General features: G+C 47.8%; 1 protein-coding gene across 1 annotated transcript in view; it reads left to right on the top strand.

The window, feature by feature from the left end:
• NLRC5 (NLR family CARD domain containing 5) overlaps nt 1–26,564 on the top strand; it is a 37,618-nt gene extending 11,054 nt beyond the window's left edge. The window contains exons 5-46 of the mRNA XM_088536464.1: nt 132–215; nt 1,401–1,484; nt 1,572–1,655; nt 2,214–2,303; nt 3,118–3,168; nt 3,677–3,742; nt 4,386–4,469; nt 5,084–5,167; nt 5,472–5,561; nt 6,241–6,306; nt 7,057–7,134; nt 7,837–7,920; nt 8,645–8,728; nt 9,557–9,646; nt 9,772–9,819; nt 10,248–10,313; nt 11,191–11,274; nt 12,252–12,335; nt 12,947–13,036; nt 13,141–13,203; nt 13,881–13,964; nt 14,389–14,472; nt 15,110–15,199; nt 15,479–15,544; nt 16,324–16,407; nt 16,495–16,578; nt 16,897–16,983; nt 17,583–17,663; nt 18,418–18,501; nt 18,868–18,951; nt 19,156–19,239; nt 19,659–19,742; nt 19,833–19,916; nt 20,585–20,668; nt 21,030–21,113; nt 21,838–21,921; nt 22,619–22,702; nt 23,252–23,335; nt 23,511–23,594; nt 24,865–24,948; nt 25,636–25,719; nt 26,372–26,564. Coding sequence (XP_088392590.1) covers nt 132–215; nt 1,401–1,484; nt 1,572–1,655; nt 2,214–2,303; nt 3,118–3,168; nt 3,677–3,742; nt 4,386–4,469; nt 5,084–5,167; nt 5,472–5,561; nt 6,241–6,306; nt 7,057–7,134; nt 7,837–7,920; nt 8,645–8,728; nt 9,557–9,646; nt 9,772–9,819; nt 10,248–10,313; nt 11,191–11,274; nt 12,252–12,335; nt 12,947–13,036; nt 13,141–13,203; nt 13,881–13,964; nt 14,389–14,472; nt 15,110–15,199; nt 15,479–15,544; nt 16,324–16,407; nt 16,495–16,578; nt 16,897–16,983; nt 17,583–17,663; nt 18,418–18,501; nt 18,868–18,951; nt 19,156–19,239; nt 19,659–19,742; nt 19,833–19,916; nt 20,585–20,668; nt 21,030–21,113; nt 21,838–21,921; nt 22,619–22,702; nt 23,252–23,335; nt 23,511–23,594; nt 24,865–24,948; nt 25,636–25,719; nt 26,372–26,453 — 3,388 coding nt within the window. The 3' untranslated portion in view covers nt 26,454–26,564. The remainder of the gene's footprint in view (nt 1–131; nt 216–1,400; nt 1,485–1,571; nt 1,656–2,213; nt 2,304–3,117; nt 3,169–3,676; nt 3,743–4,385; nt 4,470–5,083; nt 5,168–5,471; nt 5,562–6,240; nt 6,307–7,056; nt 7,135–7,836; nt 7,921–8,644; nt 8,729–9,556; nt 9,647–9,771; nt 9,820–10,247; nt 10,314–11,190; nt 11,275–12,251; nt 12,336–12,946; nt 13,037–13,140; nt 13,204–13,880; nt 13,965–14,388; nt 14,473–15,109; nt 15,200–15,478; nt 15,545–16,323; nt 16,408–16,494; nt 16,579–16,896; nt 16,984–17,582; nt 17,664–18,417; nt 18,502–18,867; nt 18,952–19,155; nt 19,240–19,658; nt 19,743–19,832; nt 19,917–20,584; nt 20,669–21,029; nt 21,114–21,837; nt 21,922–22,618; nt 22,703–23,251; nt 23,336–23,510; nt 23,595–24,864; nt 24,949–25,635; nt 25,720–26,371) is intronic.
• The last annotated feature ends 1,238 nt before the right edge of the window (nt 26,565–27,802 follow it).

Below are 27,802 nucleotides of genomic sequence, written 5' to 3'. Positions count from 1 at the left end.
AAAACAGAAAATGATGTAACAGCTGTTTTGAAAGCAATTCAATGAGTTTCCCATTTTACTCTATTTTAACCTATTCAGTGGGATAGTTTCTTTTGTTTTTTGTTGTGTTTACTTTTTTCTTCATGTTTTAGCTTTCGGAGTAGAAGATGTGGTGATGACTTTGCTGCTGCTCTTTCCAGGGGCCTTCAGAAAATGGGGAGCCTGAAGAAGCTCGAGTAAGTGTTCACGGGTAAGGCCAGGGCTGCTTCTCCTGCGGTTCCATCTTGCTGTTTAGTTGCATCTGCTCCCTTTAAGCCTATCTGGAGTCAGAGGGAGCAGCACAGAGATGTGGTTCCTGTTTTGTGCTGCCACCCAAAGCCAAGAGGAGCGTTGTATTGTGGGCTGCTGGAAGAACAGGGGTGGCAAGTACAAGTTCAGTAAGGAAGCAGAGCATTTGTGGTCCACAGCATCCAAGAAAAGGCAGGAGCTTCCTTAAGGAGCACTTGCCCTTCAGTCTGTTGCCCGGTAGTGCCACCAGATACTGGCAGTCAGGGCATATTTTGGAAACCAAAGACTCACTCTGCACACACACACACGTGTCTGCATCTGGCAGAGAGGAGTTGTTTTTATTGCCCACAGGTACTGCCAGAAGTTGGCTCTCCCCTGCCCCCAAAAAGCTCGGGAAACACTGTTTTGATCTGCTCTGTTTTGGAGTTTTGGTCAAGCTCTATTCGGACAGGCGCTGCAAGGGCAAGGAGAACTCATGGGAGGACTCCAGGGTTAAACTGCAGGCTTCCTTTCCATAAAGCTGGTGGAAGAAGGGGAGGAACGAGATGAGGAAGGGCTTGCAGTTAGCTTGAGTAAGTGCTTTGCTATGAGTCTCTACAGAAATACCTTCACATAAGGGAGGAGAGACTTCACTTAGGCCTTGATACTCTTGGACACTGTAATGTCCTGGTGTCTTGGCAGCTTAGCAAAATGGAGAGAGCTGGAAAAGCTGAATCAGTAGAGAAGAACGGTGGGATTTAGATATGGCCTGGCTGTGCAAATGAGAGGAAAGCAGGTGGGAGACTGCACCTGGATTTTGAGGTCTGGACAGGAGCCACGGCAGCTCTCTGCAGTGGCTGAGGCAAGTGTGTGGGCATGGTTACAAGCCAAGCTTTCTTTTGGAAGTGGTTTAGGGCAGGTTTTCCTGTTAGCCTTCTGCAGATGGCAAAGTGGGGAAGAGAACAGTGCCTGGCGCCCACAAGAGTCTGTGAGCTGCAATGGATGAACGTGCAGAGATACCACCAGGGCAAATTCTGCCCTGCTTGAAAAACTGAGGCTGTGATTCAGGCACGCATCTGCAAGAAGTTTTGCCACATGCTCCAAGGCATGTTGGTGTCTCCCGTGCTTCTGTTGAACAGTTCTTTCTTTTCCAGGCTGACGGGTGGGATCATCACAGCCAAGGGGTTATCTGACCTGGTCCAGGCTTCCTCACATTGCCTCCAGCTGGAGGAAATGAAGTGAGTGTGTGTGTGGTGGCAATGCCACCCAAATCAGCTGCTCGTTTCTCGGGGACCTGGGATAATCATGGGACAATCTACGTGTAGCTTGCAGGACAATCGGATACGGGACCTGGAGGTGAAGAGGGTGATGGATGTGTTTTCCAGAATGGAAAAGCTACAGAAAATAGAGTGAGTAAAAGGATTTAAACCTATTTAGACCTTGGAAGTCTGTGGGAATAGTAGCCCTGAAAACAGATACAGGATTTGTAGGAGCAAGACTTCATGTCTCATGTCAAGAGAAGTCAAAACAGCGTAAGTGTGTGGTCAACAAATAAATCCTCAGTTTGCTAATATCATGTTTCAAAAGGGTTTTAAACGTGAGGGTTTAGAACACTCTTTTTTAATGTGCCATACTTAAATTGCTTGATTTCTTACAATAAGAGTTTAACTCTGCAGTATGGGTCAGTGCCATAGTCATAAGTGTATCCCTTACATTTGGGTCAAAAATGATCATTGATGCTTCTGTAGCAAATATTGGAATTCTCTCTTATTCTAAATTCATGGGAACAGTAACTGGGAGGGAAAACCTGTGGTCTGGTAACGTCTTCATTGGGTTTTAAATGCAAAAATCCTAAAATTTTGGAGGCACTTTTGTGCTTCAGCATGATTGGGGTGCGAAGCTTTTGCATGCCAAAGGAGTGTGCTATTGGTCCAGCACCTGACTTTATGCTCTCCTGGTATTCACAGTTTGAGCTACAACCATCTTTCCTTGAACGTTGTTCTGCTCTTGGCGAAGGAAATTGTTGCCTGTCAAAATGCTACTGAGCTGCTTGTCAGGTAACAGTGCATGAGAGCGGTGAAAAACATACGTTATCTTGAAAAATGTCTGTTTTGAAGCTTAATTGTGTTGCAAACAAAATCAATGGAAAACGAGTTTTGTTCTTTTCTTCTGTTGTCAGATTGACACTATTTGAATAAATTATTTTATGGGCTTACTGTTTATATATATATTAGTAGATCTTTTTATCCTTGATTTAGAAATTGATTTGCAGTGAGTAATATCGCTTCATATGTAAGAGGATCTAAGGTTATGTTTTAAGCTCTGCAATAAACCAACTGAGCCACAGTTCTTTCCTGGCCACCACAAAATTTGCTGTAAATCAGCTTGGTGTAGTGAAAGGAAATGAATTTAAGTAGCTGTATCTCAGTGTGTCTTTAAATGATGAGTTTTGATGTTTTCAAATATCCAGAATAACAGAGAAGGGGGAGTATTTTTGAATCTGAACTCTTGTGTTCGTCTCGTGTTGCAACTTCAGCAAGCCAAATTAATCCCTGCTGTAACTCAAGGGAAGTTGTACTGCATGCAGCTTTTCCCCCATTCTTCTTGCTGGAATGGAGTTTTGGGGAACACTTTGCCAGCCTCACAAAAGACCCATTTCTATTTAACTGCTATTCTTTGTGTGTGCTGAAGCCCCAGTCCAACATTTGGGTGTCCTGTTGCTCTTGGCTTGCCTGTGAGAACATGCTCGCATGGAAGATGTCAAGGCCCTCTTTAGCAGACAGCCCAAACCCAGTCCTTGCTGAGCATATCTGCAAAAGAAATGTCATCCTTCCAGCTGTGCCCTGATGTTGACTTGGATCTCATTTTCAGGAAGGACACCGTGATAATATATTTTTCCGGCCAATCCGGGAAAGCCCCAAGGTAAGAAATTGCCCTTGCTGCCATGCTTTATTTAGGGTGATGCTGATGCAAACCATCAGCTTGGTGTCCCTGTAACCACCCCAGCAACAGGATTGACTGGAGAAAGTAAACCAAAGGGGAGGTGTTTGCATAGATCTACTGGCCAGGTCCACAAAGGCAGTTCCTTGGTACCTCTGTAAGTCAGAAGTGGTGCCTTTCTGTTGCAAAGCTGATGGAGATTTGTGTACGGACAGTAGCAGAGCCAAAGCCTCTGCCCCTGTGCTGGTTGCCCGCTGTGCTCTCTCTGCTTGTGCAGTTGATTCAGATATTCTGTGAAATCCCATCTCTTGTGCTGAGAGAGGTCTTTGGGTTCTTGCAAACTTTTCAATCATTGCAGATAGGGCTGGGCAGGAGAACACAGGCCCCGTGGCTTCTTTAAAAAAAGACTCCCCAAAATACTATCCAGCTCCTGAGTCCTCAGATGCTTTGTGAAGTAATACTCAAGGCCAAACATTTTGCCTTTTTGCAGATCTTCGGATTTCAGAGGGGAAGAGAATAAAGAACATGTGACTCAAACTAGGCACATGAAGTTAAGGTAAGAGTAGGCACTGAAATTCCCACTGGTTAATGTGATCCTCACATGACAGGTACCACAGAAAGACAAGAATATCAGCTGTGCTTGTCCTTAAGTAACAAGTGTATTTCCACATAAGAAAACACTAGAGATAAACTTGAATCAGTGAATTAAAAGAAAAGCAAAAATCCTTGTCTGACCGTACTAGTGGCTTCATTTCTTTTGTGTTGGGCTCTATAGCCCGAGAGGCAGTGGTGCTTTGGCCATACACAACATGTATTCTTGTAGTTACCAAAGGCCAGGGCTCCAGAAGATACTCCTGCCTCTCCTCAAAATAAGAGAACTTGGGCATGTTGTGCGAGGACGTGGAAGCTGCACAATGTCCCTGGGAACGATCGCATCTGTTCCGTCGCGCGGCTGATGGTGCCAGGCAGCTCTGGAACGAAGCTTTGCACTTGCCCAGCACTTTCCAGGTGCAGCCCTCCACATTCCTGCATGGGGAGCATGGGGAGCCAAAGCAGCAAGCCCAGGACTGTGCAGCAGAGCAGGGAGTAAAGCCCCCATCTCCCGGCACTGGCCTGTGCCTCTTGGCCTGGAGATGAGGATGCCAGGAAAGCCTGGGGCCCACCATCCCGTCACTGCTCATTGCCCTTCCTGTTCACAGCCTGCAGGGGCTCAGCCTGTGTCCTCAACATGCAGAGGAGATTGTTGCCATTCTTCAGAGCTGTCCCCGTCTCTCAGAAGTGGAGTAAGTGCCCCATTTCCTTCCTGTTGTGTGGCTACAGGTGGTGGGAGGAGCAGGGGATGTGCTGTGGAGAGGCTGAAGGACGTGGGGCCCTGAGGAAGGATCCCAGCTGTCCTCGTTAGGCTTCTTGGGATCTTGGGTGGGGATTTCTAGAGTGGTTCAGGAAATGGGCACTGAGTAACTGTGGGGCTGCTGTCACAACTGCAACCTCTGGCTCTGTGGGGCTGTAACGAGGTGTTGGTTGCAGAGCGGACCCTGCTAATGAAGCAGTGCGTCATGCTGGAGCCAACATGGAGCTGAGAGAGCTCTGGAGAATCCTGGAGGGATGACAGATCGTTTGTGCATTGTCCCTTTGGTCTCCTAAGGCCACCCACACTTCTGGGAGAAGTCAGAGGAAGAAGGCATGCTAAAAGATGGGGAATGTTGCCTTAGGAATAAAATTCTGTGTCCCAAGTTGCAGAGAGAAGCAAGGAGACAGGGGGGTTGCTCTGGTTGCTCTGGGAGAGAGCAGCAGCCCGGGCAAGAAAAAAATGTGTGAGAGAGAAAGCAAGGAGATGTTGAGGGTTTTGTTATTTATGCTGTTTAAAACAGTCCCCACTAACTGGAAAATGTCTCAGCTTATCAGGTAACAACCTTGGAGATGAAGGCTGCAGTTGGCTGTTGAAAAGCCTCCCTTGGATATCAATTTTGAAGCAGTTGGAGTAAGTGTTGCCTCGTACAAAACCAGACTGCCCTTTTTTTGGCACAGGCCTTGCAGGGATGCTGAGCAGGACTCAAGGTGGTGAAGGCCTCCCTGAGCACTCTCAAGGAAGGATGAGTCCTACCCGTGAGACTGTTCAGAGTCCACTGAAGTGTTACAGTTGCCCTTTCATTAAAACCCCTTTCTCAGAAACAGTGGTCTCTTCCAGTGTGCCACTTTTGAGATATATTAATGGCCACTTTCATCAGGATGGTCCTCCCTGGTACTTAGAGCATGTGTGATTTGTCTTTTTTTCTGTTTCTTAGTCTCAGTCAAAACCACCTTTCCATTGATGGCATCTGCAGTTTGGTGAAGTCAGTAAATACCTGCCAGAAGATAATGGAGGTTGAAGTCAGGTACATGATTAAAGAATCATTTCTGAGGCTCACCCCGATATGCAAGTCTTAGAGTTACGTTCTGAGATATGTGCTGAGTATCTCAGAACATGCTCACGTGCTTAGGTGCTAAGCCACCTAAGAAGCTGGTTGGCAAAGAACGTGCACGGAGGCCATTGGTAGCACCTGCACGTGGTGATGTTACATCACTGCAAGTTAACACTATGTGAGCCATCAACCAGAAGAATTTCAGAAAGCTCAGAGAACTGCGTGGCTTTTCATGCATGGGGATAGTTTTAGACTCTTTCCTGCTCTCTGCCCTGAGAAGTTTTGGAGAGAGGTTCTCTGTAGAGCATACAAACTGGTGATGATATCTCCTGAAGTGGAGTGGAAGTTCTGCTCCTCTAGCTTTCCATTGGAAACACATTGGGTTGTTTTCAGTAGCAACAGGTTTTTCTGCACCTTCTCTTTGAATGGTTCTGAGGCACTGAGTCATCTGATACTACATAAATTGATCCACTCAGGATTTAAGGCCAATGGCATGATGTTTTGCTTGCTTAGGCAATATTTTAAGTGACTGATGGCAACACAGAGTTTTAAACAGATCTCCAGCAAAATGGAGCATTCATAAAACATGAATTCATCTAAATAACCGAAATGTGATGTTGATTAACTGCTGCTCTTTCTATTCCTCCCTCAGCCTGTGGCATAACACTGCAATCTTGAGGTTTACAGGGTACAGAGAATCTGCTTCTCCTTATTCCAGGTAGAGTATGTTTGGACAGATATTTCCTTTTCCTCAAGATTCTGTTTCGGTCTCGTATCTCATTTTGAGAGCCAAAGGATAACGCCCTACCTCACAGCAATTCTTGCTTTTTGTCCTCCACTTAATCCAAATGTAGTAGCGCTTTCTCCTCCTTTTCTTGGTCATTTTGGATCTTCTAGGCTAGCTTCTATAGCTTCTATATATATATTTCTTCTCTTATGACTCTAGAGCATGTTTCACCCATATCCTCCTAAGCAAAGCAACCTGTTCAGTGACGACTGTGCTTTCTGATAACAGGGAATTGTAAAGACAAACAACCCCCAAGTGCCCAGACCAAAACAGCAGGGCTATCTCAGCATGCAGCCCAGTTGCTGTGCCCATGTTTGGAGGAGAATGACAGCCCGAGGCACACAACTGTGACTACCTTTCAAACTCAGGTGTTTTGTGATTTGGATGTTGCATTTCTTCATGAGAAACCTGAATTTCTCCACAGACATGGGTTCTATTCACAAAACGTACTTAGGGAAAAGCCAAATTCTCCATCAAACTGAAGCTCAGATGGGAAATCTGTCTGTCTTCCCCTTCTCACCCACTCATCTGCATTCTCAAGTATTTGGTTAGTCCCTGGGAAGATATAAATGGCAAGATAGGAATGTCATTTAGAGCCATATGAACCCCAGGGATTTCTGAAATTGCTGAAGTTTCAGTAACTTACCCTTAATTTGTTTTGCTTTTGTGCCCACTTACTAGGGAAGAACCAGTGTTCTCTACCAGTGACCAAGAAGATAGAGAAGAAAACCAGACACCTACTGCTTCAAAAAAAATAAGGTAGTATGAATTTTTTTCATGTATTACCAATCTCTGGGTCCTAGAGCAGATGAAAGCAGCATATCCAAGTTATTCCAAGTTGAATGGTGAATCATGAGAGGGCTGGTAAAGATCCCATCAATCAGTGGCTCGTCAGTCCCTGCCTGTGGCGCAGTAAACTCTCTGTGCTTGGGTCTGTGGTCTCCCACAAGAGTCTGGGTTACGGTCTCTTTCTCACAGAATGACCACGGTGACCGGTTAGTGAATCGGCTCCGTGTGCTCATGTCACAGTGCGTGGAGCCGGAGCTCGGGGTGTTGGGGGTGTTTGTTGCTCTTCTTGGAAGCGCGTCCGGAGCTGGACCCATCTTTGGAGGGGAAGGTGTTCCCGTTAAGCTTTATCTCAGACTATGCCCAGCTGTCTCTTAGGCTGCGGAGAGGAATGGAAACAAATGTGCCTGAAGGCTTTTAACCAGGACGCTGGGGACTGGGTTCTTTGTGCTGCAGGTTTCCTTTGAGATTTAGTGCACCCCTCTGCTCTCCTCTTGCAGACAAGAGCCTGAAGCAGAGCTTATCAGATTTTGCAGCCAAGAAAAGCAAGATGTTTCAAGGGAATTATTAATTTTACACTATCTCCTGACTTGTTATCTGCCTTTGCAAAAGAGTGAGGTTTACAGTCTTTGCAACCTTACATTCCTGGACCACTGATTTTCCTTTTCCTCCTAGACTGACCGACAGTCGTCTTCAAGTCAGTGACCTGGAGAAGCTGTGTGCAGTCCTAAAGGAATGTAGCAGTGTCTCAGAGCTGGAGTGAGTCCTTCATTACTCGTATGTTCTACACCTGCAGTTTGTTGGGATATTGTGAAAATGCCATTTTGGCCATAATTTTTGTTCTGCTCTTGATCCCACACCACGTGCAAGGACCTTCTGCACCAAAGGGTTTGCCTCTGCTAAGGCTACTTGGGAAGAACCATTTGGTTTGCCCAGAGGCCAACAGACCTAGCACTGATGGAAAGATACCCATGACTCTGGCAACGTGCACGCCTAGCACCTAGCTCTGGAGGGCAGAACAAGGAGCAGCGCAGTCACGTAGTCTTGATCTGACATGGGCACATAGATGATCTGAATCCTTGGGCACTAATTTCATCCACCTGAGGGGCTTCTTCTCCAGGACTAATGCCTGGCCTTTCTGTTGGGCCTGTCCAGGCTGATCATTTTCAGAGCTATGACCTCCTAGGTGCTGGTAACTGCATGAAGCAGCACTCTTGGTCCAGAGGGTCTGCTACATGAGGAAGGGAGGAGCCCCACGCTAGGTTCTTAGCTTTCTTGTGTTGATGTAACTCCAGCCCCAAGATTTCCTAGAGGAAGAGGTTCTCCTCTTCGGAGGAGAAGGGGAAGTGAACATATTATTTGAATAAGGGTGATAGGTTTTTGATTTCAGAGGTCTTGATACTAAGAGCTGTCTGGGGTCTATATTTCTTTTCTGTTTTCTTTTCTTTTAAATAAAAGTTAAATATCTTCCTTTAAATCCTAGCCTATCAAATACTGCTCTGGGAGACAAAGGCCTCTATCAGCTGTTTCAACTCATCCCGAGTCTGACAATGTTACGTTCGCTCAAGTAAGTAGCTCCTGTTTCTCCTTGCTTAGAGATAGGTTTTCTAGGAGTCCTGGTTGTAGAAACACCATCGAGGTTTGAGAAAGACTGTTCAGGATCAAGCGTAGCATCTGATACAGACATTATAGTCTGAGTTTTGTCAAGGATAGTGCCGTCTGGTCTTACCCCATCTGTGGTCTGGGACAGCCTGATTTCACTTGAAACTTTGCTCAGATCAGTGCTTGAGGGGCTGTGCACACATAACCCTGAAGGAATAGACTTCCACCTCCCAGAACTGGGCATCTTTGGAAGACAAATGCTGGAGAGCTCCAGCTTCAGCAGTGACATCTGAATTCTGCCCTGGAATAGGGCTGATATTTTTGAGTATTTTGCCTGGCAGTCCCATCACAAATGCACTGCACGAGAGGCTAGGGTAGGATTGTAGCATCGCTTGTCTCTATGGAAAGAGATGCTTCTCCCTTCAGTGTCATGAAACATGGGTTTTCCCCTCCTTTCACCACCATCCAAGTCACTGCGGTCGTGCTAGAGACTGTGACAGATCTGATAGACCCGAGACTGTTCCTTATTGCTGTGGGTTTTGTATTGCCATGACCGCCCGGACAGCCGGGGGTTGTTGTTAACTTGCACCACTGTAGGGCAGGAGGAACCCTCAAAGCAGCGGCCACATTTAGCACTCCCTGGAGTGAGCTGCGTGGGCAGAACTGCGGTGGGAAACAGGAACAGCAAGGTGATAGAGAAGCAGCCTCTGAGGACTTCTGTTCTAATCTGGTGACTGTGCAAACCGCTACTAGTTTTGCTTTCAGAGGCTCATTTCATCTCTCCTTTCTCTAGGCTGGATCGCAATGAGATCTCCCTGAACTCGGTGCCTTTTTTAGCTCAATCCTTGTCTGCAGGGGAACAGATTAAAACTATGAACCTCAGGTATGGCCAGGAGAGTTTTTTTTCTATATTTCTGTGCTATGTAAGACTAAAGGACCTGTTTTTCAGGGAATGATACATGAATGTTTGTCTTCAAACTCTGTGCTAATCATGTTCTCTGATTGCAGCTTAGGACACACACAGGAGGTTCACATAACCTTTTGGGAAAGAATCGGGTAAGATCATACTGACTGAGCTGTCTGTCGAGCTCCTCTGATGTGTGAGTCCCTGAGATGTCCCAATTAGTTAAAGAGCTGTTTGGCTCCGAGCTCCAGCCTGGGTGGGGGAGCAGGGGGTAGCAGGACGATGCATTTTGGGGTGACTGAGAGCAGTTTGAGGGCATAGTGCAGACTCTAGTGTCCTGGTGCTCACTGGGGCTTTAGTCATGGATCCAGAGCTATCTGGGCTCTGCAGAGAGGCACTAAGACCCTTTCAGTTCTGGGCACAACAGGAGCCTGATACAGGCAGGTGGGGAAGGGAGGCAGACTGGAGCAAGAGGCCCCTGTCACCACCTCACCAAGCTGCAGGGTAAAGAGTCTGCTACATGAGGGCGATAACAGCACAGCTGATGGGGGGAAAAACATTCTTTCCTCAGGGTCAGAAGTGTCAGCAGATCCAGAAGATGTTTCCTGACGCATCCCAAGCCTGGAACAAACAGCCAGTGCTTTTGGTATGGCAACCCCAACTCCCTTTTGTCACCCAAGAGTGGGAGGAGAGAGGGCTGTGGGGTCTGTATCTTTAGCAAAACATGTGGGACCCGACATGTCTCCAGGTCTTGCTCCTCAAAGAGCTGCTCTGTGCCCTATGTTCAGAGACAGGTTCAGCTCTCTTGGAAAGCAGACGTTTCTTTCCTCTGTGCATAACCCATCGTTACTGATGGAGCGAGCACAGAAATGGGAAGGGGTGGTGACACATATTCCACACCTCTGGAAAAGGTCTATCTTTAGTATATATCCTTTCCATTCCCTTCCCTGCTAAAACTGCTCTAGGAGGCCAATCCTAAAAATAACACTTGGTTACAAGAAGATGATCTTGGATGGTTATAATTTGGAAAAGCCTTCCAGACCAGCTGCCGCCATTCCTGGCTGTGTGGCCACCAGAGAGACAGCGCTGGGCGAATAATACACCCTCCTGGGATAGACCTGGGACATCCACTGCTATGAGTGCGTGTATTAAAATAAAAGGTGCACCTTCTGCTTGGCCAAGCTCTTAGACGTTGCCCCGCTCTCCTGGGGCAGGAGGACAGTGTGCCACCTCTAAGTAATGAGATAGAGACCTGGCTCCTGGAGACTCATCCCCTGGGAGGTTTTTCCAGTTTCCTTTTTGGAGAAGGGTAGAGGAGGCACCATCCTCTGCCTTGCTGCAGGAGAGCTGGAACAGTAGGCAGCAGGGGAGGATGCTGTCCAGTGCCTAGAGGCAATGTAAGTCCCGGTGATGTGGCTGCAGGGAGGCACCACCGCAGCAGGGCGGTGATTCGGGGTGGCAGGGAGTGGTGCTGCACGTGGGGGTGGGAAGCATTGAGCTCCTGAGGGCTTTGTGTGCTTCAGTCTCAGGGACTGCGCGATGGCTCCTGAGGATGTGAGCAGGCTCTGCCAGATCCTGTCTGCCTGCACCCAGCTCACACAAATTGAGTAAGTGCCACGCATGCAGCAACCACATCTGTCCGTGTGTCCGTCTTCCCAGCCCACAGCTGCAGAGAGGGGAGCTGGATCAGCAGTAGGTAGGAATCAGCATCACTCTGCTGCCTCGGTTGCCCTGCACCTAGAGCTGAGGAGCAGCTGAATGGAGGAAGCCAGGATGTGTGGAACAGTGTGCAAAGACTGAGCAAATGGGTTCTGCTTTCCCCAGGTGGAGTCCAAGGCAGGGCAGGGAAATGTCTTCTCCCATCAGGGTCGCTTTCCCAAACTGCTAGCTCAGACTGCATTCAGGGCACGCTCTGGGCAGCATATGGGACCTCCAAGTTGACTTACCATGACCAAGAAATGCCCTAAGACTTCAGCTAGATGTTTAGATAAATCCATGCTTTGCCCTATCCTTGCTAGTTCAGACAGATTTTGGTCTTTTCTATCAAATCTGCGGATAAACAGCTCAGAAAACATGTTCTCCTAGTCTTCCTCAGTCATGTGGTAAAGCACCAGCTAGTGCTTGAGATCCTGCTTGCAATGTAGCCGCAGGGACAGCACCTTGCCCAGAAAGCCAAGAACCGACTCTTGAAGAACTGGTCACCCTGCAAACAGGAGCCTGGTGCCAAGAAAATTAAAAGAATATTGCTTGAAATAAAAAATGAATAATAACAAGCTGCAGGATAGCAGCATTGCATGCGGGAAATGCAGCAGTAACATAATTTTTATAAATTTACACTAACACAAAAGTAAAACTTAACACTGCAATTTTGACTGGTTGTAAAGAAACACAAGAACCAGCCTCTTTAGCCATAAAGACTAAATTTGACCTAACTCTCAGCACACTTCTGGACGTGGTCTTATTTCAGCATTTGCCCATGACCCACCCGGGGCCATTTTTGTGCGCATGCCCATAGTGGTATTACAGAAATACTTAGAGATTGTCCCAGCATTTCTTGGAACTTGTTTTCCTCCATGTTTTGCAGCCTGTCTGGGAATTCTTTGAATGAGCAATGCATTAAGAGATTACTGACCTTCCTGCCTCGTCTCCATCATCTGATACTGCTGAGGTGTGTTTGGGAACCTGCTTTGGCTGCTGCCGCGAGGCAACGATGTTGCCCGCTTAGTGTCAAGTGCTATAGAGTGTCAGCTATTTAGGCATGGAATTAGGCATTACCCTGAAGGTGCAGACAGATTGTCACCATGGGGGCAAAAAAGGACACAGAAGGGCTTAGTTGTGTCCTGCAAGGTGATAGTGTGGAGGAGCTGCTATCTTGGGAGACTGAATTCACTCCCTTGGGGAGGTTCTTTTCAAGGCCGTGTCTCTCCCAGCCGATTGCCTGCCCTTTACCACTCCAAGAGGAGGTGTTCAGGGTAATTCAGGGTAACCCCTTGGCCTGGGCTCTCTTGTTAGCCCAAGGAGACAAAGAAGTGTTTGCAGAGGATGACCCAGCACAACTGAGCCAAAGCTTCAGCTGAGCTCTGAAACTCCCCCTTGGGATCTTGCCATCTTTGTTGATACAAAAGGAACCCTGCTCCAAACTTCAGCTCCTCACTCAGTGATTTTGAATTAAATGGGATGGATCCAGGCTTTTGCATCTCAGGAGGAAGCAAGGGGAGAATCAGACCCTAGGTATAGGAGCCACTCTTTCTGTGAGCTGATTTCATTCTTTCTTTCCAGTATTAGGAACAATAACTTTTCTCCACACTGCATCATCTTACTGGCCAACTCCATCAACCTCTGTGAGCGGATCAGAAAGGTAGAAGTGAGGTAAGACATTCAGACTGTAGCCCGGCAGCTCAGCTCTGCAGAGAATCTAAAGCTTGTTTCCTTTGAAGAATGTGGCTGAAGGACTGTCTTTGTGTTTGCTGCAGGGCAAGGAAAAATGCTTTCCTGCATTTTGGAACAAGCATGGAAAACAAAAAGACATCCTGCAGGTACTGGCATGCAACAATTGCAAATTCATTTATTTTAACTAGGTTTGAAATAACAGTGCAAGTGAACAAACCTCATGGTTGGATGAGGACACATGGGTTGCTAATCAAAGAGCTAGGGCTAGTAACTTAGGATCTAGGGCTTAATTCAGCTGCCTCAATGCAAATCTTGGCACCATTTAAGATGCCATGGGATAGCAGGGGTGCATAGCTCGAATGGCTATGGGCCTGGTCATCCTAAGTGGCATCAGATTCCACTGCACAGGCAACTGAGTTGAGCTCTGTCACATTTTCCTCATGTTCCTCAAATTCTGAGTGACCAACTCCAGGTGAACATCTGTGTGATGTACACGTGTCGCACATCTGCAACCTCTGGGGGAGTGATGGTTGCTTACTCTGCCTGCAAAGAAGACTCTAACACATCTCCAGTTAGACACCCAGGCAATAAAAGACCTGTAACCCTGGGTTGATCCTTGCTAGCTTCATGGAGGTGGTGTAAGAAACGTGAAAGACGCAAAACTACATTCATCTCAGCAGAGGGATCACATCACCAACTTTAAAAACCCCAATGTTGCACACAGACTGGTATAAAAAAAGCATCTGCTGCCAAGTGGCTCTCTGTTGATGCTGAGCCTGGCTGCTGGACATACTTGAACACTCTTGTTTTCTCTCTTATGTAGACTGATTGACTGTGCCATTGGTGAAGAGCAGCTAGATGAGCTCTGCAGTGTCCTGGAGCAGCATGGGTGGCTGGCAGAAATAAAGTAAGTGTTTTTCCTGGGTCCTTGAACAGGAGTCACTGAGGGAGAGCTGAGTCCATTGCCCTGCTTTCTCAGTCTATTGGTGTGTGCCAGTTGCTGTCTCAAAATACCTGGAAATGGAAGAAAATCAGCAATTGCACAGCTCCTCTATGTGCCTTTTGAGAAGAATTGAGCTTGTATGGGACAGCATCCTTGGGGTTTTCATTCAGTGGTGGCTGTTTTGATGTATTTACGCCATGGCTTCACCTGAGAGTTACCTCGCTGGAGTTTGTGTTTGTAGGGTAGCAGCTTGTATGAGACAGAACTGTAAAGACTTAGCTGGGATTTAAGCCCAGGAAATTTATCTTTTTTTCTCAGAAGTAGCTTTTTACAGGAGCACTAATGCTCAAAAGGCTGAGTTTGTTCTCCAACTCATTCTGTCTTTCAGTCTTTCCAGGAATCAGCTGGGAGATGAAGGCCTGAGGCGTCTCTTGGACCACTTGCATCAGGCATCCGTTACCTGTTCCCTCAAGTAAGAGAGTGCTCTGTGAACCTGAGTGTTTGGGGAATTTCTCGAGCCCTTTTTAGAGCAGGATGCCCTGGGAGGAGCAGCAGGTGCCTCGCAGAGCTCATCCATGGAGCCAGTGGCTGGGCCTCTCATCCAGCACGGCTGGAGAAACAAGCTCCAAGTGACTATGGATGTGACTCGGGGTCTCATCCCAGCCCTGCTGAAGTCTGTCAGCCCTTCCCTTGGCATCAGTGGGAGCTACCATGCTCCTGAGTGGAGGAGCATGGCAGAAGTTGATGGAGTCGCCTGAGTTTTCAAGTCATCGCCGCTCTGTGAGGATTATCCCCTTTAAATAACTCAAGGCACAGAGATCTTGTGAGCTCAGATGTGCCCTACTCTGGCCTCACTTTTTCCCCCTCTGATGGGCAAAGGGTGTCTGCAGGCTGCCTTTCTAGTGCCACTCAGGCAAGCTGGAAGTTGGCTTTGTCACCCAAGCTTTTGGGGATGTGTCTTGGAGGGGTTTGGTACATTTGGCTTTGACAGGAAGGGACCCACAAACTGCTTTGCCTTCAGTGCCAACCTGAATTCAGCTTCTGTGGCTAAGGAGCTTGGAAACAACCCACTTGACATCTTAAGAACTTTCCTGCTTTCTTCTTGGCAGCCTCAGCCATAACAGGGTTTCTCAGGATGGAGTTCTGGATCTCATAAATACCTTTTCCACATCTGGAAATACCACTGAAATTCAAGTCAGGTAGGTGTTTCTTGCTACTAATTCTTGACTCTTCTCTGTGTATTTTCCTTTTGGTTATTGTATAGTTTGTGATCTTCAGGCAATAACAACAAGGGCTATAACTAACTTCTCATATATTGTGTGGGCAAAACTTTGTTTTATATCCATTTCTACTGGCCAAATATAGCTGGGTTGGGTAACTAGATCACTGCTGTGTTGCTTTGTGCCTTTTGATGTGCCCTTAAATTCTGACCACTGGGGAAATAGTGGCTTTCACACTCACATGTCTCTCTTGTGCAGTTTGTGCTCCAAAGCGACTTTAATCATCAAGCTGACAACCAGAAATGATCCAAGAAAGGTTCTGAGGTAACAGTACAGACTTTTTTGTGTGATTTCTTTGACAAAGGTGGTATTTTCCCAGGGAGAAGGGAGACAAAACCTCTTTTCACCTTTGTGCTCCAGGCACAGTGATGTTTTGCAGTAATTTATGGTATATTTTTGTCGATTCACCTAATGGGAAGTGCTTTTTCACATCACCTAAAATCCCACATCCCCTTATCTCACAGCTTCTGTGCTGACTGTTCTTCACCTCTGCAGTGGGCTGAAGGTGTCACACTGCCTTGTCTGCCTTCATAAATCTTATTCAATGCTGTCACCTTGGTTATATCTGAACTGGTTATATCTGAATATTCCTGAATGAGACCTTGCCATACCTTGCCCAACTTCACTCCATGCTGTAGTTCCCTTAGTGAAGAAAAGTGTTCACATCCAAAAAAGCCCTGGGGGGTGCTCTGGACAGGCCCCTTCTCTGGAGGATCAGGTGACCAGGACTTTTGAGTGTATCATGGTGGGTACCTGCTTGGTGTCACCATGACCCCCGTGGGGTCGCTCACAGGTGCTCTGCAGAGCTGTAGTACTGCCATAGGAAAGCCATTAGGGAGGCCTGCATGAGCACAGCTCAACAGATGCTTTTAAAACATTGCCAGAGTCTCTGGAAGCCCTGCAAAGCATTTAAGGTTTGGGTGTCATCTTTTTTTTTTTTTTTTCTTTTTTTTTTTTCTGTGAGGAAATCTGTGAGGATTGCCAGGTCAGAAAGCTTGACTGTTCATAAGAAACTAAGACTGTTCTCTTCTGCATCTTTTCAGACTCACAGAGTGCAGCTTTCAGCCAGAGCACCTGGAAAAGCTGTGCTCGGTCCTGGGAAAGTGCTCCAGTCTGACAGAATACGTGTGAGCTAACGACCCAAGATAATCCTGTTTGGACCTCTTTGGCCTGGCCTGTTCGCAAGCCTTTATTTCCCCGACCTTTTGTTCTAGATCCTCAAAGAACAATGTGACAGTCCAAATTGCAGAGGTTCTTTTGCATTCTCTGAAGAAAAACCTGGGTCCTCTGAAAATCAGGTAGAGTGTCACTGTCATGTTCTACCTATCCATCTGGGGCTGGCTTGATAATTTAAGATCTGCTTTCTTCAAAAGCATCAGAGAGCTGTGATTCTTTCAAAGATAGGCAGCATTGCTCCGAGAAATTCCCACTCTAAGTTGTTGGTGTTTTGGCTATATCTCCTTGATTCGTTACTGAGCTAATGTTCCCAACATCTCAGAGCACTTTGCTGCTTCATAGAGAGCTGTGGCTGTAGTCTGTGCTGTCTTGCTAGACCTCCACCTGCTTCATAAAGAAGCAGGAGACTAAAGCAGAGCTGTCTGTATGCTTCTCTGCAGCATAGAAGAGCCATGGGTAAGTGAAGAAAGTGTCAAGAGTCTTCTTGAGCTGGCTCTCCAGGCCTGTGGGAACATTACCGAGATCACGTAAGTAGTGCCTCAAGTTCTGACATATTTTATATTTTTTCTTTTAGCCCACCCGCTTTTTTAAGGAAATGGGGTTGAAGGTGGCGCTCTTATTTGCGCTCATTCTTCTCTCTTCTCATTCTCCAATGCATTTGCAAGCCACTAACCCACTTGAACTGCATTTGCCCCAGATATCTGTCGATTAAGTCTCACAACCTGAGAAGGTTTGTGATCGGGTAGTGGGAGGGAGCCCTGTTCGTGGTCTCACGCAGGGGAAAGGTGCCCAGCTGAGGCTGTAGTAGTCCTGGAGCATTTGTGCAGGAGAGCAGTGACGAGCCTCTGGCTGTGCTTGTGCCATACTAACCACCAGAAAACAAGGCAAAGGGCTGCATGGGGCAGGTTTGGCAAGGCTGGCTGACACTGGGCTGGCTCAGATAAAGTTAGAGGCAGTTTTTTTGACTGAGGTTAAACCTTGCAAGCCTCTCCCAAGAGAGGTGATTAGCATTCACGCAACAGCACAGTCCTGTCCCGTCCGGTCCTCCTCGTTATTCTTCTGGAAAATTGCATTTTCTTCCCCCACCCAGACTACACAAACTCATGATGTTCTCTCTGCCTTCCAGGATATGTAAAGATAAAACCCTCTTCCAGTTATGCGTGGGCTTCCCACCCTGCATGGAGAAGATGGAGTCAGTCGTTAGCAGGTGAGAAAGGCCCTATTCAGCGTTATTTGCTGCTTGTTCTGCAAGTCACTGTGAGATCAGGAAAATCATAGCGGGGTCTGGAGCTTAGGGCTCCATGGGCTCAGTTCCAGAGCTCCTCTGTACCACACAAGCTGAGGGATTATTCATGTTATTCTTGCATGTGTCATAGAATCACAGAACGCCTAAGGTTGGAAGGGACCTCTAGAGGTCTAGTCCAACCCCCTGCACACGCAGGGTCACCTAGAGCACGTGGCACAGGACTGCATCCAAGCGGGTTTGGAAGATCTCCAGAGAAGGAGACTCCACAACCTCTCTGGGCAGCCTGTTCCAGGGCTCTGGCACCCTCACTGGCAAGAAATTTTTCCTTAAGTTCCTGTGGAACTTTTGGTGTTTCAGTTTCTGGCTGTTTCCTCTAGTTCTGTCGGTGGCCACCAGTGAAAAGAGGCCAGCACCATCCTCCTCACTGCCTCCCTTGAGGTACTTCTAGACACTGCTCAGGTCCCCTCTCAGCCTTCTCTTCTCCAGGCTGAACAGGCCCAGCTCCCTCAGCCTCTCCTCATAGGGCAGATGTTCCAGGCCCCTGAGCATCCTTGTAGCCCTGCGCTGGGCTGGTGTCCTGCAGGCCAACCTCTTCCAGGTCCATGCTAAACCTGCACGAGGGAAAAAATATGCTTGTTCCTAACGGGGCTGCAGCGGGCAGGCTGGGGGCCGCTGCGAATGCCGCTGCACAGTTGTGTGTATTTTCATCCCACAGACTCAACCTGTACGAGCTGGACGTTGGGCGCGCTTGTTTCTATCAAAGGCTTCGTGAAAAATGTGCCCAGCTTCAGGAACTGAGGTGAGCTGCCAGGCAGCACGGGCTTTTGTGGGGAGAAGGAAGCAGCTTGTCCTTTTGTGTGAGAGGGAACAAGGTCCTAGTCCTTGCCCTCTGGACTCCCCTTCTCTTTTCCTTAGGGAGTTTGGGTGGAAAATCAAAGTGGCTGCGTGCTCAGAGGCTCTCTAGGCTGTCCTGTGAATGGGCCTAAGTCACTCTGCCCAGATAACCTGGGCTCTCTTACCATGACTGGGAGCTTCTGTGGGCCGTTCTCAGGTGTCCTGGGACCTTCTCGGGATGTCCCAGCACCTCAGTGCTTTGGCTGTGGGCTGGCTGCAGACGTTTTGTCAATAGTGGGTATAGCCCAGACCTGTTGTTGTGTTCTTACAGATGGTCTCACGTCGAGCTCCAGGGTGACGAGGCAGAAATGCTAGTCAGTGTTCTGCTGCCTCTTCCAGCGTTGAAGAAGTTTGCGTATGTCCTCATGCCTCATTTTGCTTTCTGCTGCTGAATGTGCATGGCTGTGGTCTCCCCTCTGTGCTTTACACATTGCTAAACACTATCCCTTGCCCTGCTCCTCCCTGAAAAGCTCCTGGTGTGGAAGGTGGCCATGAGCTCTGTGACTGGTGCTGAGCCCATCTGTGAGGACCTTCTTGTTTGATCCTGGCTGTTTTGCAGACTCACCTCTAGTAGGATTGTGCCCACGGGAGTTGATTACTTGATTGCCGGCTTGCAGAACTGCCAGGCTATCGAAGAGCTTAAGTAAGTGCCTCGTCACCGGGCTGTCCAGGTCTCTCTAGATGCCTTAGTTAAACTGCACCCTCCTTTCTGCCCATAGTGGGGACAGGTGGAAGTGTCTCCTGACAGCTGGGGAGCTTCAGATACAGAATCAGCGACGCTGCCTTTTAATTTGTAAAGAAGGAGGGGTGGGAAAGATGGAGATCGGTGGTCAGTGTCTCATGGGGAAACCAAACGTTTGGGTACCTGGCATTTGTATGGATCATGTCTGAGCTGGGAGGCAGCGATTCCAGATCAGCAAATTCAGAACCAACATTTCAGTCCCAGAGGGTGGTCTGGTGGCCATGGCTCTGAGCCTTCCCCTGCTTTCCTTCCTTACATACTCTGGCACCCTGGTCTGACCCTTGAATAGTTAGTTCTCCCTGCATCTCTTTATCTTTTAGCCTAGGCCACATGAGCCTCAGCGATGCTACTGTTCCTAAGCTTGTGCTGGGCCTTGGTGAAATGCCCTCTCTGAAAAGACTGCTGTGAGTATGTGACTGCAGGTCGCCCATAGCCTCGTTATTTTGAGGAATGCTAGCTTAATGTCCCTTTTTTTCTGGGGCTCTCATTTCCAGCCTGAACCATAACAGTATTGGTGATGACGCCTGCCCCAGTCTTGCAGATGCCTTGAGGAAAATGCACTGCTTGGAGGAAATAGAGTAAGTTCCTTGTTTCGTGTGGACTCGTGTCAGCAGGGCATTAAGAACCAGTGCTGGTGTTGGGGAGGTCCAGATGTGCTTATGAAGAGTGTTGTTACAAAAACAGGGAGGCTGCAAAATGCTCTATAATGAGCTACCTTGGGTTAGAGGAAACCGGAGTGTGCCATTCAGAAAGGCAGCTTGGTGCAATCCCACTCTGCTGCAGTCGCATGTGTTAAAAGAAGCCTCTGGATTTAAGTTTTTCCTGGATTCTCCTGGATCCAGAGCAGGGCAGCAGGCCCCCTTCGCTGCTGGGGTAACCTTGGACCCAGCACTTCCCTGTTCTGGAAAGCTCAGAATCTAGATCTCCACGCTGGGCCATGGTGGTATGGAGCCTGATAACCATGCCTGCCTTGAGATTCTGGCTGTAGGCATTTCCCATCACTTAATAAGATCCTGCAGTGATTTTGATGGCTATTTGTGATTTTTTTTTAATGCCTCATTAACAGTTATTAGTTTTTCATGGGACGGTTAAGAGAAGCAGCTCTTTGACCCTGCTGCCAAGGTCAGAGGAGAACTTTGTGTCACGCAGCTCATGGGAGATGTTTAATAAGATGTCGTGCTCTGTCTGACACTTAGCGTTTTCCTTTACCATGCAGCTCTCTATTTTTTTCCCCCCTTCTTTAAAGTTTAAGCCACAACAAGATTGGAGATCCAGGCCTGATAAATATAGCTGCTGTCCTGCTGGAAATGCCAAACCTGAAAAGAATCAAGTGAGTCACTTTGTTTTCCTTGGCTTGATTTTGGTTAGAGCCAGAGTTGGTGGGAAAGCCTGTGTGGGAAGCTCTGCGTTGCCATCATTTATTCAATGCCCCGACTCCTTCCAGCGTTTCCATTCTCATCAGAGACCTCATAAAAAGACTACAAAGCAAATGGAAGGTCTTTCCCGGCCCAAATACACTTGGGCCTGACAGCAGCTTTCCATGCTGGTGTAGCAAACTTTCCAAGAGTGGAGGTTACACTCCTTTGCTCAGGCCCTTGTGCCTGGAGATGACGGTGGGCACTTGCCTGCTTTCAGGAGCCTTTTGGAGCCAAGACACCACTAGCTCAGTTGTCTTTCATGCCTTTTTTTAGCCTCTCTGGAAACATTCCTAGTCCTGTCGGTGGAGAAAAGCTCATGGACGCTCTTGCCTGTTGCAAGCGCATCGAGGAGCTGCTGTAAGTGCATCATTCCCAGTGCCCCTTCAAGAAGCTGGGTGCAAATAAAGGCATAGAAACCAAGTCTGACCTGGCCCCAGTAAAGCCAGAATGACTCCATCTGCTGGGGTGGGGGTTATATGTTCCTTGCAGTTTCTTGGAGATTCCTCCAACTGTGCAGACTCCACCAGAGCTGCAAACCCAAGGGCTGTGCAGTGCTGGAGCTGCTGCAGAGAGCAGCCTGCGTGGCTGCAGAACGGAGGCATCTTGCTCTGCTGGCCTCCACGCACGCAGGACTCCTGCTGCTGCTCAGGACTAAACCTTCCAATGTGTTTCATGGGGCAAGTCTCCCCTCGCAAGGGCCTCCTGGCTTGGCTAGTCTGTGGAATAAGCCAAGTTGACTGCAAGAAGGCAGCAAATTTTCACAATAAATAAACAAATAGTCAATTATATGATTTCCCATCTGTCCACGCTACCACCACGGTGATGACCAGCAGCATTGCCGCAGGACGAGCACAGCATATTTTACTTCCCTGCTTAGCTTCTGCTGCAGGATTACAAAGCGTCCCCGTTATCTCTGCCTGTTCCCAGTGCCTTGGGATCGCGGCCGTTCTCTCCTCCCGCATTAGTCCCATGCACATGTGGGTGAGGAACGTGGCTCACAGATAAGTGTTGTCCACATGCAGGTCAGGAGTGACGCTCTGCAGTTTGCTGCCAGTTACATTTTCCTTTCTGCTCCTTCTAGGCTATCTAGGAATCATTTTGGTGACATGACAGCAATGAAACTTGCCCTCTGTCTGCCTTGCATGAATGACCTGAAGATCCTGCAGTAAGTATCAGCCTCTGGTCCAGGAAAGAAGGATATCCTGGGAATTTCTGGATTGGCTGAAAGAAAGTGCTGAAAAAAGAAGCAGGTGTAGACTGAAGTGGTTGATTTGGAGTTTATTTTATGTGGCTCAGGATTGAGAAACCCTCTTCAGGTAGTCTTATCCTGAGCACCTGCATGGTCCCTTATTATCTTGTGCAGTCAGCTGACTCGTATTCCCCCCTGAACTCAGACGTACTATATTTTTAAACCTCGTGTGGGAGTATTTCCAAGGCTCTAACCCATAGGATATTCCCATACTGTGTCACAGTAGCAAAGCAAGAGATCTGCAGGTTAAAAGAGCTGGGCTCAAGTAGCCTGCAGGATGTTTTCCAAGCTAAGTCTAAAGTATCTTCAAAAGATAACTAAGAAAAGCAATCCCTGTGCTGGGAAACTTGAGTCCTTGCAGATAGGTTCTTGTATCGAGGTCCTCTTCACTCTTTGGTTCCTTGGGTCGTTCCTCACTGTCATGAGGAACATGTTGCCCATGTGCTTTTCAAGGCCCCTTCATTAAGAGTGAACCACAAAGACCCCAGGTTATTTCCAGCACCAGGTGCCAATTCAAGAGATGTGACAGTTGTCGTCTTAGCAAGTTAAATATGAGCTTTTGTTACAGCTTTATCCTGAAATAACCCTCAAATCCTTGTGCTTCTCTTGTCAGTTTGCAGAACACTAACATTGGGCCAAGTGGAAGCACAGAGCTGGCCGGAGCCCTGGTGGGATGCCAGCGGCTGGAAGAGCTCAGGTAAGGTGAAACGGGAAATTCACCGGAGACAGATACCGTGGCTCCGCTTTGAGAATGGAGCAGCACCTGGTCGTAAGGCCTGGGAGGCACTTACTGCTGCCCATTGAGCCTTTGAGAGCCCTTGTCTTCCTCTCACTGTCCCTTTGGACACGTTTGCTTCCATTCCTCTTCAGTCACACCAGCCATTGACTCTAACACAGCTCCTCGTGGCCCGTTTCAGATGCAGCGCAGGAGAGGTTGCAGGTCGGTGCAGCTCAGGCGCTGGTGCATCTCTGTGGTGGCATCTCCAGGTCTCTCCACTGCTGCAAGGGCTCATGCTTGCTCGTTAGGACAGGGCTGTCGTTCCCGTTTCACTGAGCGGGAAAGTAACCCAGAGTTGCCATGTCCCAGTCTGGCCTGTCCCTGCTGTCGCTAAGAGTTCTAGCTCATCTTAGCTTGGGTCCTAGTTACTGGCAGGTTAACTCACCTAGTTACCTCTTGCCTATGGCTTTTCTATGACTGTGGCTGCTCTTCCTGCGGTCGCTCAAAGCTTTTCTGTTATTATTGCAGCTTATCAGAAAATTGCCTTGGGGAAGGAGGTGTCCATGCCCTGTCCAAGGGTCTGCCATGCTTTAAAAACCTCCGAAAGATTGAGTAAGTACCTGGGCGTTGGGTGCTACCGGGGCAGTGCGTGGCTGGCCCCGTTGGTAACACTGCCAGAACGAGACTCCTCTTGCTCCCTGATTGTTGATATTGAATCCAAGCTACTAAAAATGCAAAACTTTTTTTAAAAAAATTATTATTTTTATCTCTCTCCTCCTTGTTTCAGCATGAAACTCTGTGGCATCACTGATGTTGCTTCTAAATTGCTTTCTCGTGCCTTCAGACAGTGCCCTTCCATGGAGGAGATAATGTGAGTGTGGGCGTGGAGGGGGGCTTCTTCCAACATATCTTAATATCTGCTGTTACTGTCACACTTTTGACCCCACTAAGTATCTAGTGATACTTCCTGCTATGTATGTTTTAGCGATAAATTTACTAGTAATTTACCAATTGAGTAAATTGACCAGAAAACATTTCCTGGTATAAGTAGGAGCTTATTGGAAGCAGAGTCTGCAGAGCGGAACAGGACATGGAGGAAAACTCTCATCTTTAGGCCCTGTCCATTATCCTTCATATTTTAGTATCTTCTTCAGGATGAGGGTCAGACTCCTAGCCCACGTTCTCTGTTGTCCAAATTTTGCCTCCATTTTTTGAGATGAGTGTAGCTAGTTCCTATGTGCCTCCATTTCTTCTTCTACAAAGTTCTCATGAATGGTGTGAATCAAATCATAGCCAGGTTGAAGGCCACCAGACCTTCATCTCCCTCCCTTAAAAGGTATCTCTGTGGTGATCCCAGCTATCTTAGGGCTGTCAAAGCAGGATTTTATTGCCAGGCCTGGCAGAGGTGAGGTCTGATGCTCATGCCACACAATCTAGGTGGGGACAGCAGTCTTGCAACATTCCTGAGGAGTTCGAAATGGAGTAAGGGGAGGAGTAGAGCAATGTTTGGTGCGTAGGCACATTGCTGCTGCTTGCGGTGTGACGCCAGGAGCAGGTAGCTGAGTGCTGCAGTGAAGTACTGCCTGGGGCCATGCTAGGGTTTTGATCTCCAGCGGAGAAGAAAACGGCCAGGCTGTGCAGCACATGGCAAAGAAAGGAGCTGACATGTTTTCTCATGTGCTAAAACACCAGAAAGTGAAAAATCCACCCTTTCAAGTGCCCCATGGTCTATCATTTGAAAGAGTTTAGAGACCAAGGGAGGCTTTAAGAGCAGGTCTGAGGAGCACCTTAGCTGCCACAATAGCTTAATGCTACCAGCCCAAAGATGAGCATCCTGTGTGCTCAGCTGTCACCTCCACCTTTGGCATCGCATTCCTGGCACCTATAGGACTCCAGGGATAACCGTGGTCCCTGGCTATGTGACAAGACAGCCTGGTCTTGTCTTACACACAAAGATGTGAAACTGAGGAAACTCTTCCTCAGTTAAGCTTGTAAAGCCGGGGAAGGCAAGCAGCTCTTAGTCTGGGCTACTCGATGATGGGTCATATCCCAGCAGTGCTGTTGTTCCCCAGACGTTCACCCTGTTCACCTGCTCTCGGGCTTGGCTTGACTCACCAGTTGGGGTTTCTTGTCCATCTCAGATTGTCTTGGAATACCCTTGGTGACAGAGGAGCCCAGGAGTTGGCCAGTGCTCTCCCAAGGATGGAAAAACTGAAGACGTTAGAGTGAGTATGACCTGACAGCAACCCCAGGGATGCTCTTTTTGAGTTTTTTGAGCCTCCAATCACCACCTTTCCAGGTTCGAATCCTCGCTTCGCCTGCTGTGTACACAGCGGATGGCGAGTCCTGCTAGTGCAGTACCCAGCAGGCAGGCACTCATGTAGCACTTCTCAGGCCCGAGTCATATCGTGAGCTTGGGTGAGCTGCTTCCTGCAAGCTTTTATTTCTCTCTGATGACAAGGATGGTCTAGATGAGTAGCTTCCTTAGAGTTGCCTTTTTGAGACTCCTCTCCCCGGAATGGAGGAAGCAACCTGTGGGCCTTGGGCCATAGGAGCTCACGGGAAGCTCAGGAGAAGCTCCTGAGCTGTACTGCAACCAGTAGCTGCGATGGATGGCACCAGATCACGCACCGGCTCAGGGGCATCACAGCCCAGCCCTACCCCTGGGGACAGACTGCCATCTCCTGCCCAAGGAGATGGAGCTTTCCTCCTTTTGGCCCTTTGAAATACAAGATACGTGTTCTTTGCTATTTGAAATCATTAGTTTGTGGTTCAGAGGATCAGAAATTAGTTATTTGTCTACAGTACAGTTTCTGAAGGTGTAAGCACAAAGGTTGTGTCTGTGGCAAGAGGAGCTGTTTCTAGCATTTTTTGGTCCCCAAGACTTTGTCTCTCCTTGTTTTTTAAAACAGTCTGGAGAAGAATATCATTGGAGCAGATGGGGCCACAAAGCTAGCAGAGGAGCTTGCCAAGTGCCCAGAAATTCAACTCATAAGGTAAGCAGGTGACACGGAGCTTTGTCGCTGGGTATTGGCTCAACCGGGCATGTCACGGGGTGACCAGCCCTGAGATGGACTGGTCCACATCCCCAGAAAGCCACGGGAGGAAGGGACAGAAAAGACCTTCTGGCTTTAAATGAGACAAAAACAAAGGTCACTTGCTTAATGTCTCTCTGTCAAGAAATCTGCTGCATTTTCCCATTTTCCCTTTAAGGCTTTTTTTTTTTTTTTTTCCTGTTACATCTGGTTTCCCTTTCCACATTTTCCTGCCCCATCCCACCCTCTCTCCTGGGATCCGTATCTTGCAGATACTTGGGACACTCCCAGTTTCTCCCACCCTGTGTCATTGCTTTGCCAAACCTGTATACCAAACTCCAGTCAAAACCTCATCTTGCAAGAGGGACCTGCCCATCCTTCACTCAACTGGAAAAGTCACTATTCTAAAAGCATCTTTGATAACGTTTTGGTAACACAGCGGGTGGCTTTGAGGTAAACGGCAAGAAATTAGGTAGATGAAGAAGGGTGGTGCGTGTAACGCAGGTTGCTGACATGGTTCAGCACTTCTCTCCAGTCAGAGGCCGTCTCCACCAAGGCACATTCTTGCCTCCCCACATGACCTCCTACAATAACGTCTCTGCTCTCCTTGTAGGCTGTGGAAAAATCCGGTGCCTCAGGACCTCGCTGAGAATTTGACATTCCAAGACTCAAGATTGTGTTTCTCCCCCTGCTAGTAGAGAAGAGCCCTTGAGAGACTAGGAACTGCTCTCTGTCTTCCATTGTCCTCAACAATTTGCTCTAAATGGGATCAAGAAGAGCCTGGGAAGTCAAGATCCATGCAGATAAAATCATCTAAGAATGAGGTCTTCCTTCCTACACTGCACTTAAGCAAGTCTGAAGATTTCCATGTGTTGTTTGTTGTGAGATTTTATGCTATGCGGAAGAACAAAAAAGGATTGTAAGGATTTGCTGCTGGCCAATCAATGTTCTCATTCCAACTTTTAAACTCTTTCCAAGAGGATGAGGTGTATCTGCTCGGGCTTTCTGAAAGCCCTGGGATATTTCATTACCCTTGATCAAGATTAGAGCACCTATGGCGAGTTGCAGTAAAAGGATGAACATCTTCCAGGAGAGAATGTAAAATTTGACACTACTAGAAAGGCGCTCGAACAGCCCTCTTAAGAATGGTGTGCAGCTGTGTGAAATACCTCTATGATTTTCAGGGGAAAAGAAGAATGTGATGTATATAGCTGTAATATATATATTTGTTTGCTTGATAGCAGTGTCCTTGAATTGCCTTTCCTAGTGAAAATGTCAGGACTCCTGAAATCTCAAATCAAGGTCCAGTGATGACCAGGAGTTGTACATTGATGATGAGGACATAGATTTCAGCAGGAAAACTTAAAAGGACTGAGCTTGTAAAATAATTTGTAACAAAATTGAGTATTCGGTGTGAGGGGCCATTTTCATGTGTGTTTTTCAAGAAACTTGGGGATTTGGGGAGGTTCAGCTGCACTGATCTCTTCGAGGAGAAGCGAGTGGCAAGTTGCTTCCAAATGCTGCTGTTGTGTCTACACGAGGGCTCCTTCGAGCAATTCCCTGAGCCCCGAAGCCTGCATGTCTCCATGAACTGGGATTCTGGGCACGTGGGAAGTGGAGAAGATCCCAAGCACTGATTTTGCTGCACAGCAGATGAGACAGACCAGGACTGTCCCTTGCCCGTGCAGAACAACAGCTCGGGTGGCAGGAGCGGAGCACTGCCATTCACGTTATTTATTAAGTTGTTGTTAAGCCATATGTGCTTTTTTGTTAAGTGTTTGTGCAGGAAATATTTAAGCCTTGTGGTGTATTTTATTTATGGCATTTTGTTTACAGCAGCACAGGGAGGGTGTTGGTCTAATCTGGGCAGGCTTTTGGAGTGAACCAGGAATTGTGGATCATGGAAACCTCCGAGCAGAGGAGGTGGAGAGCTGGTGACGGATATTTCTGGAGGTGCCACTCTCCTTATTTAAGGATAACGTTAGGCTCTGTGAAATGTTGATGTGGCTGCGTAGTGGTAGGATGTGCTTTCCAAGCAAGACTG

The sequence above is a fragment of the Tinamus guttatus genome, unplaced genomic scaffold (genome assembly GCF_059628265.1).
Source record: "Tinamus guttatus ecotype Peru unplaced genomic scaffold, ASM5962826v1 Tinamus_guttatus_pri_ptg000674l, whole genome shotgun sequence".
Classification (NCBI taxonomy): Eukaryota; Metazoa; Chordata; class Aves; order Tinamiformes; family Tinamidae; genus Tinamus; species Tinamus guttatus.
This window is presented reverse-complemented; position numbering and strand designations above follow the sequence as displayed.